General features: G+C 36.3%; 1 protein-coding gene across 2 annotated transcripts in view; it reads left to right on the forward strand.

Moving 5' to 3' along the window:
• Positions 1-21166, forward strand: part of TTC27 (tetratricopeptide repeat domain 27) — a 180497-nt gene that overhangs the window by 37719 nt on the left and 121612 nt on the right. For both annotated transcript variants that reach the window (XM_024732349.1, XM_024732340.1), the window contains exons 6-9: positions 2824-2988; positions 4919-5052; positions 11745-11857; positions 16092-16158. In XM_024732349.1, coding sequence (XP_024588117.1) covers positions 2824-2988; positions 4919-5052; positions 11745-11857; positions 16092-16158 — 479 coding nt within the window. The remainder of the gene's footprint in view (positions 1-2823; positions 2989-4918; positions 5053-11744; positions 11858-16091; positions 16159-21166) is intronic.

Genomic DNA, 21166 nt, shown 5'->3' on the forward strand with positions numbered 1-21166 from the left:
TTTTTTTTTTTTTTTTTGTCTGAATATTGTCTACAAATCTGTGTGAAAGCTGGCTTATGGTGATGAATTCTTGGGATAAGTGTTTTCCCCTTTGCCCACTGCCATTTTCCTTTTTGACCTCTTCTGTGTGGCAGACCTAGTCCTTTTTAACTTCCTTTGAAGACACAGTTCTTTGGGGCTCAGTTTTAAATGGAGCTCTCTGGCTAGATTGCCTACTTTGGGTAGGTTCAGGTCTGATCTTTTGTCTTTGGTGCTCGTTGCAGCCATCAGAGTGGAATCCTAAGGTCCCTAAAGGTTTGGTAGGTAGCTTCCGGGCAGAATATGGCAGACTGTGTGCTTAATTCCTAAGGTTGCAGTTTTCGTTTAGTTTTTGTCTTTTGATGATTCCTTATTTTGTTCTCAGCAGTCATTTTGTTCCCAACACAATCATTAACACAAAAATATATTAAAAATTTTAAATCCAGTTTCTTAAAGGTATTTTTATTGGGAGAGTAATTGGTCATGCTGGTGGAATTAAAGATTAAACTAATTCTTAAAAAAATTAGTATCTATCCTACTTTTTGAACAGTGTTTGACCCCTGAACACGTAAGAAATGCAGAAAAAGCACAGAAGTACAAGATCAGAACCAATTGTACTAATATGTGTTTGTGTGTATACACACACACACACACACACACACATATTTCTACAAGTAGGTAAGTGGGTAGGTAGGAGGGATGATAGATATACACATCTTGCTTTGGGCATTTATGTGACTTATGTGTTATTAGGACAGTTTAAATTTGATGGTCCTCCCTAGACCTTTGTGAGTGATCACAGCATAACAAGCCTACTTAAGTGCAGAAATGGCCGTTTTGTGATATTTGAGAGAGGATTTTGAAAAACCTTAGGTAACATCCCTTAATACAGTTTGCATCCAGAACCTTTAGAGAAGATTACTGTCATTGACAATTAGGCGAAATTGTGTCATTTGTGAATTGTGCTAAGCTCATAGAAGGTTATATTTCTGAGAGTAGTGGCTAGACACTCAGGAATAATGGACAGACAAAAGAAGAGAAAGTTTAAAAAGAAAAAGCACTCACTAACAGCATGGAGTATCATCAGATCCACCTTTTCTTGAGTTTGGTTTGCATGGAGGAAATCTGTTGAAGGATTTTCACAGTGAGGAGTTCGTGTTTGTATGCCTGTCTGCCTTTTGAAGTAAGACATGTACATCTTTTAAAAACAATAATTAATTAATTTATTTATGGCTGCATTAGGTCTTCGTTGCTGCATGCGGGCTTTCTCTAGTTGTGGCAAGCAGGGGCTACTCTTCGTTGCAGTGCGCGGGCTTCTCATTGTGGTGGCTTCTCTTGTTGCAGAGTTTGAGCTCTAGGCACGTGGGCTTCCGTAGTTGTGGCATGTGGGCTCAATAGTTGTGGCACATGGGCTTCGTTGCTCCACGGCATGTGGGATCTTCCCAGACCAGGGCTTGAACCCATGTCCCCTACATTGGTAGGTGGATTCTTAACCACTACGCCACCAAGGAAGTCCTAAGACATGTACATCTTGATTTAGTCTCTTTATTTGAGTTAAAAATCTCTTTAAAGGACTGACAGTACATAGAAAAACACTTTCTTTTTCAGACTCATTTTATTCAGTTCATGGTAAGACAAAGGATGTCTGTTTCTTAGCTGTAGGTTTCTGTCAGATTACTTGGTGAGAAAGTAGATTAGGTTTTGTAACATCATCTCTACACCTTTGTCCTTCCTCTGCCAACTCCCTCCTCCCATTTTCCCAACAAGTTTGGATTCAAATTCTGGCTTTGTCATTTAACAGGTGAGGTGACTAGTCAGTAAGTGATGTAAGCTCAGTTTTCTAATGAGTTCAGTGGGGTTAATGTCAACCCTAAAGACATCATTGTGAGAATTAACACAACATGTAAAATACATAGTGCTGAGCAGAGTAGCCATCGATCAATATCACTTCCCTCTCAGCTTGAATTATAGAAAACTGATTCTCAATTTTTGGACATTCTAAGTGTATTTTCTATTCATTCATTATACTTTCATTCATGTAAACTGTTTTGTGCAATGCTGATCCTGTTCCGGGAACATTTGTGAAGGATAGTTTTTCAGGGATATTGTAGAGGGATGGATGAAGTGACCTGTTGGAAACTCCCTTGGTGTATGCCAACTAGCCACTTTATTATATATAATTAATTTTGAAAATCATCTTATTTCAGATACCATGTTATTAGGCTATTATTCTCCCATCTTTTCATCTCATGTGTTTAGAGAAATAAAGTAGAATATGACTGCTAAGCCAATACTTATTCATTTTCTATTTGATACTCATATTGTCTTAGCTCTATATGGATATATATCTGTTTCTTCTTTTAAGGGAGAAATTCTACATTCTTTATGTGGAAAACTGTCTGTAAGCTGATCTGTTCATTAGATTTTCATATTGTTTAACTTTGCAGATTCACTTGGTATATTGTGTCATCACCTTGTGTTGTCATATTTTTTTATTGTACGATTAAGACAAGTACTCTAAAATAAGAAAGAGTAGGGTTATGAATCATATCTCCTAGGATTGTGTGGAATAAAGGAGATAATGTATATAATATCCTTAGCTTCAAGCTTGGAACGTGTAAGTGCTCAGAGAATGCTTACTGTAAACTATTATTATAATGTGTCCCTCATCTTCCAGATTTGAAATTCTTTAAGAGCAGGAACTGTGTAATATATATATTTCATATATTATGGACTCAGTGTTTTACTTATTAATATATTTTTATTTTCATCATACTTTTTAATGTTTCATCTTTTGTCTTACAGTGATGAAACTAGAGGATCTGTTTGTAGATGATTCAGGTCGGTATTTGGCTGTTCAGTTCCATCTGGAATGTGCATATATATTTTTATATTATTATGAATATAAAAAAGCAAAAGATCAGTTCAATATTGCTAAAGAAATCTGCAGATTACAAATTGATTTGACAGGTAAGATTTTTTTTACGTTTTGTGGATAATTGATTTATTTTTATGATAAACTAATATATAATTGGCAGTTTGGCTGTATTGTATGGTTGTATTTTATATCTGTGTCCTCTTGTTTGCTTTACAAAAATAGATTTTATTTAAAAATTCATAGTTTTAGAACAAAGTTGAAATCATATACTTTATTCCTGCAGATGCCCATGTCTAGTTAGACATGTCAGTAGTATGTGGCAGCTGGGCAGTACACAAATGAACTTTGTGTATTTGGTTGTGCATGTGGGCTTCCCAAGGCCCCTCCTGATTCCCAAATTTAGTTTGCCCTTTCTGTTAAATACCCACCTGCAGCTTCCATCCTGCCTTTCTTGTATTTCTTAAGAACAGAAATTTTTGACTGTTTTGTTTAGATGTTTCTTCATGGCCTTAGAACACTGTCTGGCATACAGTAGGCAATCAATAAACATTTGTTGGAAGAACAAATAAATTGCAGAATTTTTTCCAAGATCTCTGTGTTTTTTTCTGAGTACCAAATAAGAAACATTATTTTCTCTTAATGTATTGCCCTGTCCCTAGTCTCACAATGTAATTGGCATTCTATATTGAAGACATTCATGAAAATCAGACATCATCAGTGGGTCACACCATTTATACCTGTTGAACCTGGGCTCTGTGAATGTTGAAACAACAATCTGTGAATGTTGAAATGATTGAAACTACTTGTCCTGCGTAGCCTTGGTCTAGATTATCTCTAAGGCCCATTCTTAGTCCCCAAACTCTGTGCTTATTGAGGTAGTCCTGTCAATAAAATCCTTCAGATACATTATGAAGTAAATGTGACTTTGTGGCCTAGTCTGGCATCTTACCCACCTTTTATTACATTGTTTGTATGGGGAGAATTATTAAATATCCAACTTACAACTTTGTGACAATGGCCAGGTGTAAGTTGGAGTCTTGTATTTGAGATATGTGTAATATAAGTTGTGAGGTTAGTTTCAGAGATTTTATTTTTAAATATTTCGGTCCTAGGAGACTTCTTTTTTTGGATTATTTAAAAAACTAGTATCATGGTACCCAGTATAGTCGGCTTTAGCTGTTGGTGTATTTACTAGCTAGTTCTTCATATTTTTTTCCAAGTTAAGGCTGAAGAACTTAAAAATACAAATGTGCTCACAAATATAAAATGAGGATCAGATTATTACTTTTTTCTTTTCAGCTCTAGCCTTACTATAAAAAAAAGCTGTGTTAGACCATCTCAATAGCTATTTTTAGTATAACATGTTTAAATGGTTGTTGTATAAAGTAGAGCCAGACTCATCACAGGATAAAATCCAGACTTCTTAGACTGGTCTTTGTAATCAAGGGTCTTTGTAATCTGACTCTTGCCAGAGAATAGATGTCAGAGCTTTTGCTTCTCTTAAAGCTGTTCTGCAGCAAGTTATTTCAGATACAAAATGAAAAAAAAATTGGTCTTACGTGGAGCCAGATAGTGTAATAGAAAGACTGTGGGATTTAGAACCTGAAGACCCTGGCTTTAAGCCCTGGGTCTGATACTGAAAACCCTGTGATTTTGAGCAAATGACTGTACTTCAGAACTTCCCGTTTTTCATCTGTTGTATGGAGAGCAAATGGGAGAGTATTTCTTCTCCCTATGACACCTAGTGAGTTATTTTTTTTGAGAAGGGAGATAGTTTAGTGAAAAAAATATGTGGAAACTAGTGGCAGAAATCCTGGGTTTGAGTTCTGGCCTTATAACTTACTGGCTTTATAATTTTATAAAAAGTCATTTTAAAGTCATTTTGAGCCTCAGGTTTCTCTTATTTGAAATGGAGAAAATACCTCATAAGCTCTAAAGCGCTCTGAAAGTACTACTCTTTAAGATTGTACTGTATGTCTGATTGACAAGTTGATACATATAATTTAATATATATTTTTTCAGGTGCTTTGGGAAAAAGGACACGGTTCCAGGAAAATTATGTGGCCCAACTTATTCTAGATGTAAGAAGGGAAGGAGCTGTGTTTTCAAATTATGAATTCACTCCAGCACCCACTCCTCAGGAATATTTAACCAAGGTAAGTAGGTTTGTAAGTTATTTAAATTAGCATCCAAGTCTAACAGTTTCCATAGGTGAGTTTTGTAGAAACACTGGATGGGGTGGGAAGAGGCTTCTTTTGACCCTTCTTGAGCTTTTACAAGGTGGCTGGATGTTTTAAAAGAAACAAAACAAAACAGGACCCATTTTTTAAAGCCATTTTTACCCTTAAATAGAGATAAAATTGTTGTTTTTTTCCTAGACTTCAGTAAGTATGAATTAGTAATGCAGTTAGTTATGTATTACTGCCTTTGAAAAAAGTCCAAAAGGCAGACTGAGTAGAGACTAATTTTTCCAGTGGCTACCATATTTTTTGCCTTCTGTTGATATTTTCAAATATTAAGAGCCTTGAAATTTCTTGGGTTTCTTCTAAATATGTAAACAGATGATCACAATTCCTTTTTACCAGTTTTCTGATCTGCCCTTAGTTACTATGTCATTACTGGGCTGGTTGCTGCCTTAGTATGTTTTCTTGACTTGGCTAATACATTCTCTTGTAGCTTAAATTTATAACTTTTAGTCAGTTTACCTGCTCAATAGGCCTCTCCATCTGCTTCCATGGAGGCCATTAGCATTTACATTTTCTTATCCCAGAGTCCCCAAACCAACATTTTTGCTTGTTCTTTGGTTGATGTTACTGTCCCTGAAGCCCATGTTTTGCTACTTTTCATTCCAGAGCCTGCAAACAAATTTACTTGGTGCATTGAACACAAAAATTCTGTTGTGTACTGAAAATAATGCCAAGGTTAGGGACTAGGGAGATGGGAAAGAGTGGCAGCAGTAAGGAGTCCTGAGGAAGGCCTTTGATGCGATCTTACGTCCCTCCTGGGCTTGCTCCAGCTTCTCTGTTAGCCCAGCCGCTCCGCAGCATGTGGGATCTTCCCGGACCGGGGCACGAACCCGCGTCCCCTGCATCTGCAGGCGGACTCTCAACCACTGCGCCACCAGGGAAGCCCTCTGTTTGCTTTTGTGGTGACTTCAGGGTGGGGACAGTTACTGATCTAAGAGGAGAAGGAAGGAAGGAAGGAAGGAAGGAAGGAAGGAAGGGAAAGATGGAGAAACTCAGGGATGAGACTGCACAGGGGACAGCCTATATCTCCTGATGTGGGTAGAGCCACAGTTGAACAAGTATTTGTACTGCTGTGTTGATGCTGGTCAGGGAACTGTGTTGATACCTGCTTCCATCCTCCATTTCCTCCTTGTATATACCAGACCCTCGTCCTTCAGCTATTTGATGTAACCCAAGTCCCTCCGTGAGTCTTAGATTAAGTATCATAAGCTGCTTTTTTGGCCATAGCACAGCATCAATGAAAAGAGATTTAATTCCGCAATCTAAGCGTTTAATTCAGTAATCCATTGTTGTTTGTTTGTTTATTAGTGTGGAGTTCTCGTATTGAAAATTGTCTCCTATGATTATAAATAGGATGTGATGACTCTTATGAGGAATGTATAAAAATGATATACAATTTAATACAGAATTTATTCTTTCATACTTGAAATAAAATTCTGATAATTTTATGATCTTCATTAATTACCACTTAAAGGTGGAAAGTACAAATTATGTGATGTAGGTATGGATTAGATAGAAACAGCTTTTTACTCATGGATGGAAGATAGACTTGCTTGTTTAATTAGTTATGTATGATATTTTCTTATTCAGATACCATTAGATTATAAAATACACCATCTGTTTAATAACCAAACTCTTCAGGAAAAAAGGAACACTATTATACCAATTATAGTGATTATAAAATACATCGTGATTAGAAATGTTACAATGTGAAGATGTATATCTTAGAATTGAGGAAATACAGTAATTTTATTGCCAGTGAGGAACATAGTGTTTCCCTTTGGGCCTTGCTAGACTTTTAATCTGTTATTAATGGGGAATTACATAGCCTGAAGCTATTGGACTTCAGGCTTTAATAAGCCAACAGTTATGAGCAACCCCAATGTGCAAATCAAAGGCGCAGTCTCTGTTCTTTATTATTCAATCATGGGGGCACGGTGTGAGGAGGGAGAATAAATTAAAATTGTATATTCACAGAAAACACAAACACATACATGAGCAGCATCATTGAAAAGAAATATACATTAAATGCTGAATATGGTGTGTCCCATGAATTGGAGATAAATTACGTGCTAATTTCTTTTTCTCTTTTTTTTTTACATTAAGCACAATACAGCAATTTATAAAGATGCTTAAAATGAATACAAAGGGAAATAAAGACCACAGAATTACACATTGAACAGCAGTGTGTCACATATAAGATGGTGTAAATGAATACACCAGGATGGTGTTCAACTAAAGATAAAACGGCACCCATTGATTTGCTGCTTCTACACAACCCAAAGCGTTCATACAGATTGAAAGGGTGTCAATATGAGTAGTTGCAAAGTCCGTTCTTTCATGTGATTTTAGCTTTAAAGGTTTCAGAAAACAGATCTGCAATATCAGTTTTCATTTTTGTCAGCTGTAATGTCAAGGATGTTCAGAACAAGAAAAATGCAATAATACAGGACAATCCAGATCTGTGCCTTCTGTGACTGGCCTCTGTTGCAGGATTGGACAAGGTTATGTGCAAAAACAAAGTCTGTCCAAAAGTCCACACTCTTGCAGTTACAGGCTTTAGTTTGATTATCTAGATATAACGTTTATTACACAGCAAGGGCAGCATTAAAAGAAGAAACAGATTTATGATGGGTGAGCAATAACAGTATCATAAGCGTCACTTGACTAGGAGGTCTGAAAGACTAGCTAAATTTCTGATTCAGTAGAACGTTATGGGTTGGAGTGGGACTAAAGCAGAACAGTATTTTAAATTTGTGGCTTGTAGAACACATAGGCAAGTAGGTAGTGCAGCCAAACAGTTTTAATTTCGAAAAGAGCTGAATAGGGATGCAGAGTATCTTGAATGAAGATTGAAACTATTTTGATCACCTGTTTGTAGCTGAAGAGTAATAAATAATGCCTTGTTGTTAAGGCTGACCTGTCTCAGGTCTTCTGTGGGGGCTGGAGGGGAAGGAGTCCTCGCTGGGAGGTGGAGACTGGGGTCCCTGTCACATCTTTATTGTCTAGCCGAGGTGAGAACCTGGGAAAGTTATTGTATTTTTAGCCTCCTCATTTGTTTATCCCCACATCACACTTTTTAAAAAAATATTTATTTATTTATTCGGCTGCGATGGGTCTTAGTTGCGGCACGTGGGGTCTTAGTTGCGGCACGGGGGCTCTTGGTTGCAGTGCGCGGGCTTCTCTCTAGTTGTGGCACGTGGGCTTAGTTGCCCCGCGGCATGTGGGATCTTAGTTCCCCGGACAGAGATTGAACCCTGCATTGGACGGCGGATTCTTAACCACTGGACCACCAGGGAAGTCCCCACATCACACTTTTTTTAAGGGATCAGATTAGATCTATAAAGGTGCTCCACAAACATTGGATATTAAAAGCAGGTTGATACAACCCTATCTGGATGTGAAAAGGTGAGAGATTTGGATATTCTGGAGCTGCACTGTCCAATATGGTAGCCACATATGGTTATTAATCACTTGAAAATTGGTTGGTCCAAACTTTGATGTGCTGAAGTGTAAGTGTAAAAGATGTACTAGACTTCATAAGCTGTGTATGAAAGAGTGTATAGTATCTAATTAATTATTTTCTGTTGATGCATGTTACAAGGATAATATTTTTGATGTATTAGGTTAAATCACTTATTATTTTTTTTTTACTTTTTAAAGTGTAGCTCTTAGAAAATTTAGAATTACATAAGTAGCTTCCTAAAAAAAAATATGAAAGGCTTGTATTGAAAATGGTTGGCCACCAGGGTGCGCTGTGCACCTGCCAGCTCTGCCTTTTGAGGTTGTGCGGGTCAGGGAGGAGGAGACACTTTTTCAGTGGAGCCTGAGTAGCCACCTAAAGTTGTGTGTTTCTCCTGTCAGCAGTTGTTGGAGGTTGTTGTACTCTTTTCTCTTTTCTCAAAACCTTATAGATAGAGCTAGGCCTACAGTTTAAAGTCTTCCTAGTTTTAGCTACTACTTCTATTGAATTAGAAAAAAATTTAAATCAGGTTTATTGAGGAATAATTTACATAAAATAAAATGCACTTATTTTAAGTGTCCAATTTGATGAGTTTTGACAAATAGGTAGACCCATGTAATCACCACTGTAATCAAAATACAGAACCATTTCCATTAGGCCAAGAAGTCCATCCATACTCCTTTGCAGTCAATCACTTTCCCTCCCACTGGTCTGCTTTCTGTCACAGATTAGAGCTGTCTTTTCCTAGAATTTCAAACAAATGGAATCATATAGTATGACTCTTCTGTGTCTGGTTTCTTTCACTTAGCATAATGTTTTGAGATTCATCTATATTTTGATACCAATAGTTAGCTCCTGTTTATTGCTAAGTTATTTCATTGTATGGATAAGCCACAGTGTGTTTATCCATTCACCCCTTGGTAGACAATCGAGCAATTTTTAGTTTTTGGCTGTTATGAATAAAGCTGCTTGGAACATTCATGTGTAAGTCTTTGTGTGAACGTATGCTTTTAATTCTCAGGGGTAAACGCCGAGGAATGGAAGGGCTAGGTTGTGTGGTAAGTGTATTTTCAACTTGAGAAACTGCCAAAGTGTTTTCCAAAGTGGTTGTACTATTTCACATTCCCACCATCAATATATGAGAGTACCAGCTGCTCTGCATCCTTGCCAGTGCTTGGTAAAATTTTTTTGCTATTCTGGTGAGTTGTGTGTAGTGGTTTCTCATCGTGATTTTACTATTTTTTGATGATTAATTTTTTAAAAAATCCATTTTATTGAGATATAACTTATACACAGAAAATTTTTAATTGTACAGTTTGCTGAGATTTGAAAAATATATACACACAACCATTACAGTCAAGATACATTTCATTACCCTAGAAAGTTCCATCCTGCCCCTTTGCAGTTAATTCCCTATCCTCTCTGGCCCTAAACAGTCATTGATCTGCTTTCTGTGGCTACAGGTAGTTTGCCTTTTCTAGAATTTCATGTGACTGGAATCCTACAGTATGTACTCTTTTGTATCTGGCCTCTTTTGCTCAGCAGTTGAGATATATCTATGTAGTTGCATGTGTCAGTACTTGCTTTTTATTTCTGATTAGAATTTCATGAAATGCATATAGCATAATTTTTCTTTTTAATCTGTTTACCTGTTGACAGACATTTGGGTTGTTTCCAGTTTAGGGTTATTACAGATAAAACTGCTATGAACACTTTTTAATTTATATACATATATATATATATATATATACACACACACACATGTTTTTGGGTGGACATATGTTTTTGTTTCTCATAGGTAACTACATAGGAGTGGAACTGATAGTTCATATGGTAAATATGTTTATTATAAGAAACTAGTAAACTGTTTTCTATGGTTGTACCATTTTACATTTCTACCAGCAATGTATGAAAGTTCTAATTGTTCCAGATCCTTGTCAACAATTAGTATTGTCAGTCTTTTAAATTTTATCTATTCTAATGTGTGTGTACTAGTAGTTCATTCTGATTTTAATTGGTATTTCCCTTTTGACTACTGTTGTTGAGGATCTTTTTATGTGCTTACTGCCCATTCTTTTGTGAAGTGTCTGTACAAATCTTTTGTCCATTTTTATGTTGGGTTGTTTATCTTCTTAAGTTGTAATTCCATATTCTGAATACAAGCCTTTTTTCAGATATTTGTTTTGTGAATATGTTCTCTGAGTCTGTAACTTGGCTTTTCATTTTCTTAACAATGTTTTCAAAGAGCAGAAGTTTTAATTTGCTGAAGTCCAGTTTATTAAGCTTTTCTTTGATGGTTTGAGTATTTTGTGTTCTAATTAAGGACTGTCTCCCTACCCCAAAGTGGCAAAGCTTTTCTCCTATGATTTTTTTTCCTAGAAGTTTTTTAGTGTTAGCTTCTACAGTAAGGTCTCTGATTAATTTTGATTTAATTTTTGTGTATGGTGTGAGATCAGGACGGAGGGTCATTTTTTCCCAGATGGATATACAGTTGTTCTAACATCATTTATTGAAAAACCTTTCCTTTGTTTGACTCACCTAGACACCTTTGAAAATCAATTGACCATACAACATGGGTCTAAAATTTTGGACTTTATTCTATTCCTTTCATCTATATGTCTGTCTTCATGCTAGTACAACACTGTCTTGGCTTTGTAGTGATTCTGAAATCAAGTACTCTACCAAGTTCTCTAAGTCTTCAGGTTTTATTCCTTTCTCAAATTGTTTTGCCTATTCTAAATCCTATTGAGAAACAGAGTTGGCAGTTGATGTTTTAGATTATAATTTAGAATCAGAGTAGAAAGATCTGGTTTTGAATCCTGATGTGTTAGAGGGGCTTTTGCCTACTAGGCTGAATCAATAATAGCAGTCATTCCCTATTATTGATGTTGTCAGTGCATCCTGAGGTATAGATGTGTGTCCTCCATTTCTGCACAGTAAATTGTCCCCAAATATGTGTTTCACAAGAAGCAGCCTATTGACCATATATAGACATTGTAAAATCTTGATCAAAAAGATGTTATCCCAAAAAAAAAAAAAAAAAAAAGATGTTATCCCACCAGCAATCTGTTGTGTATAGTCTGTTGAATGAATCAGAATTAATTTTTTGTTCTAAGTAGTTTCTTTTGTATTCCACCAGAATATTGAGCTCAATGATGATACTGTTCTAAATGAGATAAAGTTAGCAGATTGTGAACAGTCTCAGATGCCTGACCTGTGTGCTGAAGAGCTTGCTGTTATCCTTGGAATCTGGTGAGTTAATGACTTACTTGGCTACCTTGAACTTCTAGCATATTGGTTCTCTTGTGTTGGGGAAATCTTTGTTCGAGCAGGTCCCCAGAGTTGTGGATGAATAGAGAATCTTGTCATGGCTTATGAAGATGAAGAATAGTTGGGCAACCAATTAAAGGGTTAGAGATGAGGAATCTCAGGAATCTCCTGTAAGTTGGTATACTTATCCTTCTCTTTTCTTCATAAACAAAATTTCTTTGGTTAACCTTGGCTAGGAATAGACTCTTAATGAAGTATTTAGGATAGGTGACTGTTTTGACCTTTGAGGATATTTACGTTCAGAGTATGGAATTATTTTTTATTTTATTTTATTTTTTAAAGATTTTTTGATGTGGACCATTTTTAAAATCTTTATCAAATTTGTTACAATATTGCTTCTGTTTTATCTTTTTGGCCCTGAGGCTTGTGGGATCTTCGCTTCCCGACCAGAGATCAAACCCGCACACCCTGCATTGGAAGGTGAAGTCTTAACCACTAGACCTCTAGGGAAGTCCCTAGAATTTTTTTTTAATACAAGAGAACCTTATATGTGGTAGAAATAGTTTTTCATTTTATTTTATTTTTCTATTTTGAAATAATTTCAAATATGGAAAAAAGTTGCAAGGGCAAGGCATTGGAAATAACTTTTTTGAGAATAATTTTCCGACATGATATTCTATCACCCCTGAATACTTTAGTGTGTGTTTTCAACAAACAAGGGAGCTTTTGTGCATAGCCATAATACAGCTATCAAAATCAGGAAATTTAACATTCATACTTTACTGTTACTTCCTACTCAGACCCCATTCAAGTTTTGCTAGTTGTCCCAATAATCTCCTTTATAGCACAGGATCCAGTCTAGAACATATGTGTTACATTTAGTTGTCATGTCCCTTTAGTTTCTATCAATCTGGAATAGTTCTTCATTTTTGCTTGACTTTCATGATCTTGACACCTGAAATTTATAAGCCAGTTATTCTGTAGGCTTACTCTCGGTTTGAATTTGTCTGATTTAAAAAAAAAAAGGATTAGTTTCACATTTTGTATCATTATCAGGGGTATCAGAAAATGGAGGTTTTATGGTTCTTACTGCATCCCAGCAGGTGGAAAACAATTTTGATTTGTTCCTCTACTGGCCATGTTAAGTTTGATCACATGATTAAAGTGGGGTCTGCCAGGCTTCTCCAATGTAAAGTTATTCTTTTTCAACTTTTGTTATTAACATGGTCTTTTAGAGTATATAAATATCCCGTTTCTCATCTGGAGATTTAGTAATGTTCAAAATAGGATATTTCACAAAGTTACAATATTGAGACTGGTTAAATTAGTAATAGGCAATTTAATAAAGGGAGCATTTATAAAAAAGTTTGTGTTTTAGCTCAGTAGAACTTATCTTTCTGTGTTCACCTCATAGCATTTTATCTCCTTTACACTAACAGTAGGTTTTCATTTATACAAAAGTTAAATTCAGTTCTACAGTCCCCTTTTGTTTGATTAAAAAGAATCACTCATGCAGAGTTCTATTTCTAATCCAAATCAGTTGTCTTATCACATTAATTCATCCAGTGACAGAATTTATGCTTACTGCCAAAGAATTATTTGTTCAATTCATGATATTTAGTATATAAATAATACAAACAGCAATCATTTACAAGCAATGTTATGTGCTAGGAATTATGCCATGTACTTTCACACTATCCCTCATTAATGTTCTAACAGTCCTAGAGGTTGTTGTTTTTCTCCATTTTTCAGATGGGAAATCAGGGTTCAAATGGCAAAGTGACTCAATCAGAATTACAGTACAGCATTTAGGGCTTGAATCCAGGTTTTACGGACCCAAATTCTGAGTTTTCCTTTATGCTATTTCTTAAAAGATTATTTTGGGAAACATAATTGTCAACTCAACAGGAAACTAAATCAAACCCAATATATATATTCCAGGCTTCTCTCAGTTGTGCTTTAGCTTTATTGAGTTTGACTTCACAGTTGAGAGAGGACTGAAAAACCAAGAAAATGCTTGTCTTCAAATACTTTTTTTCCCCCAAATATGATCTTGGTAGAATCTCAATATATAGAACAATTAAAAGTGCTGAATGGATTTCATGGGCAGTTTAAATCTTCATTGTTTGGTAGAAACTACTTGATTATATTCTGAATCTTGGGGCATCTGATGCACTTTATAAACCCCTGGGTTGGAACATCCGTGAATTGATGATTTGCATGTGGGGGTCGTGATTTTATTATACTGTCTGATCTCTGCGTGACCTCCGTGGCCACTAACCCCTGTGAAGAGGTGATTTGGACATTGTGGTGGGCTGGGTTCTTTGGAAAGGAGACATAGGGGGAATTCATATAGATGGTGGATTGACCAAACAAACTGTGGGGCCAGCTTCATGCTCTTTTTCTTCAACTCCTTTGCTTCACTGGCCTCCTGCTTGAATTTGATTTTACCTGGAGGCCACGTGTCTCATACATCAATGTACCTGATTGCTTTTATGTAAAGTAACTGTGGGAGAAATTCCTTAAAATACAGCAATCCTTCAGTAATTCAGACAACTGGAGTGAGAAGGGTAATTCCTTTTGAATTAATAGTCTGATTTTCAGATATGCAGAGTAATATATTCTAAGCCTAAGTTAGTAAGTTACAGTGAAGAGTGGTGGCCTGATTCAGTTACTGTATCATAATTACTTGTAATGAGCCTGTAGCATTTCAACTTTATCTATATACTTTATGCAGTGAAGTTAAGATTGGAATTTTGTATGTGAGGGATGAATTTTCATCCATTTTGGTTGAGGTTCTTATTTTAGAATGACTTTTGTTTTTGTTCACTTATCAGAGTCATAGTATCAGAACCAAAAGGACCTTAGGGGTTATTTGGATCATCTTGCCAACTGATACATAATTCCTTTGTGCAATCAAACTAGAAATGTCTAAGTATGTATGTGTGTATTGTGTGTGTGTATGTTTTCAGATGAGGTAAATTTGAGAAATAACATTGTATTAATTTCAGGTGTACAACATAAAATGATTTTATAATTCCTTCCTTCCATTCATTTATTTTTTTTGACCAACAATATGTTCATTTAACAATTATTATGTAAATATTTTATGCTCATTATAAAATCCTCCAACAGTATGGAAAATTATGAGGAAGTGGTACTATTTTGTGAGGTGGTATTTTCTTTTCATTCTTAATACAAGTAATATTTGCATACAAAATAACTTATGTAATATATAAATATAAGTTATATAATATAATAATAAACTGAAACCACCACCCAATTTAAAAACTAGAAGATTGCAAATACCACTTGCTCAGTCTGTGTGCTTCTTTCCCATCTCATCTTCCTGCCTCTCTTTAAAAGGTAATCACTGTCCTGAATTTTGTCTTTTTCTTGCCTTTTCAAAAAATATATTTATTCACATGTTTTATACCTCTAAGTCAGTGGCTTCATTTTGTTTGTTTTCACGCTTTATAAAAGCGCTATCTTACTATATGTAGTCTTCTGTGATTTGCTTTTTTCTCTCACTAGTGTCTTTCTGTGACTCATCCATGTTGTTATACATAGCTGAAATTTACTTTGCTGTATAACATTCCATTGGGTGAATATTTTACAATTTATTGGTTTCTTTTTTGGACATCTGGATTGTTAACAGATTTTTCCTATTACACACAATATTACTATGGATATTCGTGTGTATGATTCCTGGTACACCTGTTGAAGAATTTCTCTCAGCTCTATACCTAGGCTGGAATTACTGAGATTAGGATATATGAATGTTCACTTTACAAGATAATGCTAAATTGTTTTCCAAAATTATCCAATCAAATCATCTGCCTCTTTGACAACTTCTTAATTTTTGCCTGTCTCATGGTGATACTAAATTTTTTTTTTGTATGAGTTTGATAAATAGGAGTTGTTGCTATATTCTTTTCATTTTCTTTGTGGAATGACACAGATTGGGTTTCATTTTTTTCTTATAAAATAAATTGTGTTGATATTTTGTATACCAACCACATTTCATTTCTCAGCATTTTATTACTTTTTGTACTTATCTTTGGCACACTCATCTCTACATTTCTATACAATGCAGTAATATTAAAATATGTGCTTTCAAATATGTAGGTATAGTTTACTTGCCTTTTAAAAATTATATTTCATTCATTATGACATGCATTCTCGAATTAATTTGCTTTTTTTTTTCAATATAAAGCACAAATCTCCAAAAGAATAACCCAGTGCATAAGTTAACTGAAGAGGAGCTGCTGGCGTTTACATCCGTGAGTAATGTCTCTTTCCTCTCCATTTCTTTTTTTCTTTCTTTTTTTCCTTGTAAATTATTTTGCCTCTGGTATATTCTTGCCTCAGATTGCTCATGATGAAACACTGCCACCTAAGGAAATTGAGGGGAAAAAAGCTCATCATTTTAGTTTCCAAGCTGCATATATCTTGCTGCTGATTTAGACATAAGCATTTTTCTTTGCACTTGCTTAGATTTGGGAGCAGTGACCAAATATTTCTTGCTCTTTGTTTGATCCCAGGGCCTAGTCCAGTATCTCACACATAATAGGTGCTCAATAAATACTTGTTGAATGAATAAATGAAGTGACAGAGCAAGAGTTTGAACCTTTACTCCAAAGCCAGTATAGTGTGCAACTCTTTCGTCTCAGATTGAAGGTGATGCGACATGGATGTGATGAGAAAGAGGACTTCAGAGAGCGAGGAGGAGAACCAGCAGAGGGAATGGGTTTTGGAGGCTGAGGCAGGAGGCAGTGTCAAGAGCCAGGGGTACTTGTCAGCGTTCAGCAGTGGAGAGCAGTCTGAAGGAAAGGCTGAGGCTTTGATGTTTTGCGTTGCTTATCTCTATGACAGTTTCAGTGGAATAGCTGGGTAGTCACCTCACTACAGAGAATTAAGGAGGGAATGGGGTGTAAGAAAATAAAGTTGATAGATGAAGACCACAGTTAGAGAAGAATGTCAGTGAAAAGGGAAGATAGAGTAATCGATGTTTGAGGATTCATGATCAAAGAAGGCTTTTCTAGAAGAGGAAAGTCAGAGAGCAAGAGGTCAGTCAGTATCTTTTTAGCTTTATGGATAAGAAGAAGATACACACGTCTTTAATGAACACAAGTTGCTTAAGATACATCATTTTTTCAAAGACATTTTTATTATCATAGTTAGGGATCAAGTTAGAATTCTGGTGTTTTCTTCCTTTGTTATTTTTCAGATAAGGCAAAAATAAAGCACTTTTATCTGGTAGAAAGGAAAGCTAGCTTACTTTGTACTGTAAAATAAATTTTGCAAGTTACTATTTTCTACATACAGTTTTGGAACTGGTTGGATGTTAATCTTCTGAGTCCTCTGGGTGCCTGTTTTATTTTCTCGCTTAAGTATTCTTAGAAATCTGCTGTTTTTCATTATAGCATATGAGTGTTTAGGTAACTATGTAGAATGTCCCTAATTAGTCATTACATATGCTATAGGGAATTTGACAAGTAAAGTGTTAAACAGTTTTTAAAAGATATATTTTAAAAATTGTTATGTACCTCCCATTTATTCATTCAGCTAATATCGATTGAATACTTAATATCTACCAGGCATTGTGCTGGTTATTGGAGATACAGCAGTAAACAGTCTTTTCCCTCTTGGAGTTTACATCAGTTTACACTCTTGTGAGGGAAATAACACAGTAGACAAAAAAAGAAATAGATATTTAATAGAAGTGCTCAGTGTAAATATAAAACAGTATAAGGGAATAAGAATGGGTTGGGGATGGCTGTTTTATTTTATTTATTTATTTGTTTTTTTGTGGTACGTGGGCCTCTCACTGCCGTGGCCTCTCCCGTTGCGGAGCTCAGGCTCCGGATGCGTAGAGCCTGTGGGATCTTCCCGGACCGGGGCACGAACCCGTGTCCCCTGCATCGGCAGGCGGACTCTCAACCACTGCACCACCAGGGAAGCCCGGGGATGGCTGTTTTAGACAAGAAGGTGGGGGAAGATCTCAATGGGAAGGTGATGTTGAACATGGATCTTCCTGATGTGAGGCACAGGAAAGGACACGGAGGGTCTGGAATGATGGGGAGCTTGAGTCAGTGTAAGGAAGTACAGAGCTGGATGGGGACAGTCACCAAGTATCTAGATGATAAATGATGACCAGGATGCTTGTGTTTCTTCTGATGACTGAGCTAAACAGGATGCAGCATATGATAGGAAGTATTCCTGCTGTCCTCTCATGGGGACAGTGGTCAGCAGTAACGCCTTCTTGGGATTGGCTTCATAAACAGATTATTGTGGAATGTAGATTATCCACAGTTATCCTGAAATGACATTAAAACACTCTATTTACATTCAAGCAGTTAACTTTTTTTTTAGTGTTCTTTGTGGGTGGGGTGTATTCTTTTCTTTAACCTTTTCTTATTTCTTTTCTGATTCTTTTCTCTTTCTCTCTTTCTTTCTTTCTTCTTTTCCTGTTCTTGTTCCTCTACACAGTGAGGTGCTTCTGAAGTAATTAACTCTGGTAACCTGTGATGGTAGGTGACTCATCCCTCCTAACTTGCAATGAAGGTCGTAAACTCAGGTTTCATACTTTCCCCCCAGGGCTTTATAATACATAAGTTTTCTGCTCTCCTCCTCCAGCTTTCTTCCAAGTCAGCACTGACCTGAGGACTGATCTCTTTTTCGAGGAAAGCTGTTCAGTGACAGTGCTTTATAGTGCCAGGCCTAACTCTTCTAAAGAGATGAGTTTGTTAATGCCAAGTAAATGTTTAATTGGTAAGAAGTAAGGCAAGGAACTTATAGTGAGGAGGGCTTTGAGGAGCCCCAAGCATGCTTTGGGCTGTGCACCACCCATTCCATTTCTTATCCCAAAGGAAGCATACGGAATACACCAGAAAAACCCAGATCAGCTCTTCCTTTTGTCATTCAGTCCTTCCTCTTATCCCTTCTTTGTGCATGATTCTGAAGTGGGTAATAAGGTGGCCCCTGGTTTCAATGAAGAATTTCACTAAAATTTATATCCTATATAACTGTATGTCCTGGACATAAATATTCTTTATTTATATCCTATATAACTCCAGAGGAGTGTTTGAGACAAGAGGGACCACTTTTAAGTGCTACCCTGCTTCTGAACTCTCTTTTAACAAGGATCATATTTGGGCTTACAGTATTGTAATTATTTATGTGTATGTCTTATCTTCCCCATAAGGCTATAAACTTCCAGTTTTAGGCACTGGTCTCTGTTCTTCTCTGGGTCTTCTACAAGGCCTACTGCAGTGCTTCAATGCTTTACTCACAGTTGTTGCTCAAGAAAAGTATGCAAAATGCAGGAATGAATGAAGTACACTAGAACCAGAAACAGGATTTATTTCTGTCCTGCAGCAAGGTGCTGCATTGCTCCACTTAGTTCCATAATATAGGTAGTACTACCACCCAGCGTACTACCTGGTGTATCCTTAGGATAACCACTTATTTCATCTTCCTCTTCAGTGAAATGAGGGAAGGAGTGATGTGTCCCTCCCTCGGCACTGAAAACTTGTTTTGAGGATCAAATTACAGAATGTATGTGAAAATACTTCAGAGTGGGTAGATAGAGCCTGATGCCCCCATAGCATTCAGGAATGAGTCAGCTTATCTGGTTGCTGGTTTGTAGGAGCGCGCTACTGTTTTCAAGGAATAGGACTTCCTAAGTGGGTAAGACCGGTTTGGAATTGGCTGTAGATGTGGAAGAGAAGGGAGTAGAGAGGAAAGAAGCAGCATCCTCTTCCTTCCTGAGCGTACGTTTCCATGCTCTGGCTGTGGCGTGGTGGCCCGGGGTCTGGAGTTGTGAACTCTTGAGGCTGTGAGGTGTCTTCCTCTGTTGATAGAAGAGCAAGTCCTGTAGAAATCTCAGTCCCCTACCAGAGTATTGTGAGCACTTGGAGGGACAGGAATGACAGTTATTGAACATTTGATTTATACTTACTGAACAAATGAATGGCTTATTGGTCCTGAATTTTGTTCAGTTTTCATGCGCTATCCTAAAGTTTACTAAAATAATGGTGAAATCTCTTTTTTGGAAGAATTTTTGCCACTGTTTCCAGGTTGGTGTAGCATGTTGAAATATATGTGAGATATGTTGGGAAAAAGTTTTAATTCAGCAATGGCAGAAGATTTTCCCAAGAAGAATACTTCACCTTTTTAATATTGTTATTATGTAATGCTCTTCCTGAGATATTCTTTCCTCACATTTCAGGAAAACTGAATGAGTCATAGTAAAAATAACTCACATTGTTCTAGAGAGTCATTTATGTTGTGTCGGCTTGATAATTTAAAATTAGCTGTGTTGTCTACGTTATTTCCTTTCAGATGAGCCAAGTCAGTGACATTCAGTAATGCCTTTAATTTCCTTTCATTGTTGAAAATGGGAAAATTTAGTTAATTCATACAGGTGTTTCAGTTTTCATTGGCAAAAGTTCTGCTTAAGTGTGAATTGGTACTGGCAGCCTGCCTTCTCACTGTCTGCCTGAAGCCCCAAGGTCTCTGTAAATGAAAAATGGAAAAAGACCTTTGAAAGTTACACATTATATTGTATGTATTTTCTCTTTCTGCTGTTAATTTTAAGGCTACTTAATAAATACTTAACTATGGAATTAAAATAGTTTGCTAACCATTTTTGAAGAGAAAAATTATACCTTTTTTTCTTCTAGGGCATACTTATTTCTTAATTTTAATTTTTTAAGATAGGCAATATAACTGTGAGATAGTCATGATACTTTGCATTACATGTTGACATGTCTATATTAAGCAGGATAACCCAGGATTTTGATTTTCTTTCTGGTTTGAATACTTGTCTCCCCAGATGTTACTCATGCATTTTAATTTAACAGGCATTCGGATCATGAGCCTTGTAGCTATATCTGGGTCATAACTTGGTAACTTTTAAAGAAGCAGGAGATGGGTATGTTTTGTTTCAGTTTGTGGGTTAACTGTTATTAAACAGAGGCTTAAAATATTTATTTTGATTGGAATTGAACTAGGTTACTTGTATATATCTTACTTCAAGAATAGACAGAGAAAGAATAATGAGTAATAGGATTTGTGGGATCTTACATGGCTCTTTTCTTACCATCATCTACTCTGGTAACTGCTAGATTTCTTTCTTCACAGTTAACCATGGCTTAAGGTTAATGCTTATTTGTGGGTCTATTTCTAGCCATGTTTGAGTAACTGGTACTGCATTTGAACTCTCATTGTAAACAACCACAAATCTGGGGCAAAATACATATATGAAACAGCAGTATATAAAAAGGA

Source organism: Neophocaena asiaeorientalis, unplaced genomic scaffold (assembly GCF_003031525.2).
Source record: "Neophocaena asiaeorientalis asiaeorientalis breed wild unplaced genomic scaffold, Neophocaena_asiaeorientalis_V1.1 scaffold18, whole genome shotgun sequence".
In the NCBI taxonomy this organism is placed as follows: Eukaryota; Metazoa; Chordata; class Mammalia; order Artiodactyla; family Phocoenidae; genus Neophocaena; species Neophocaena asiaeorientalis.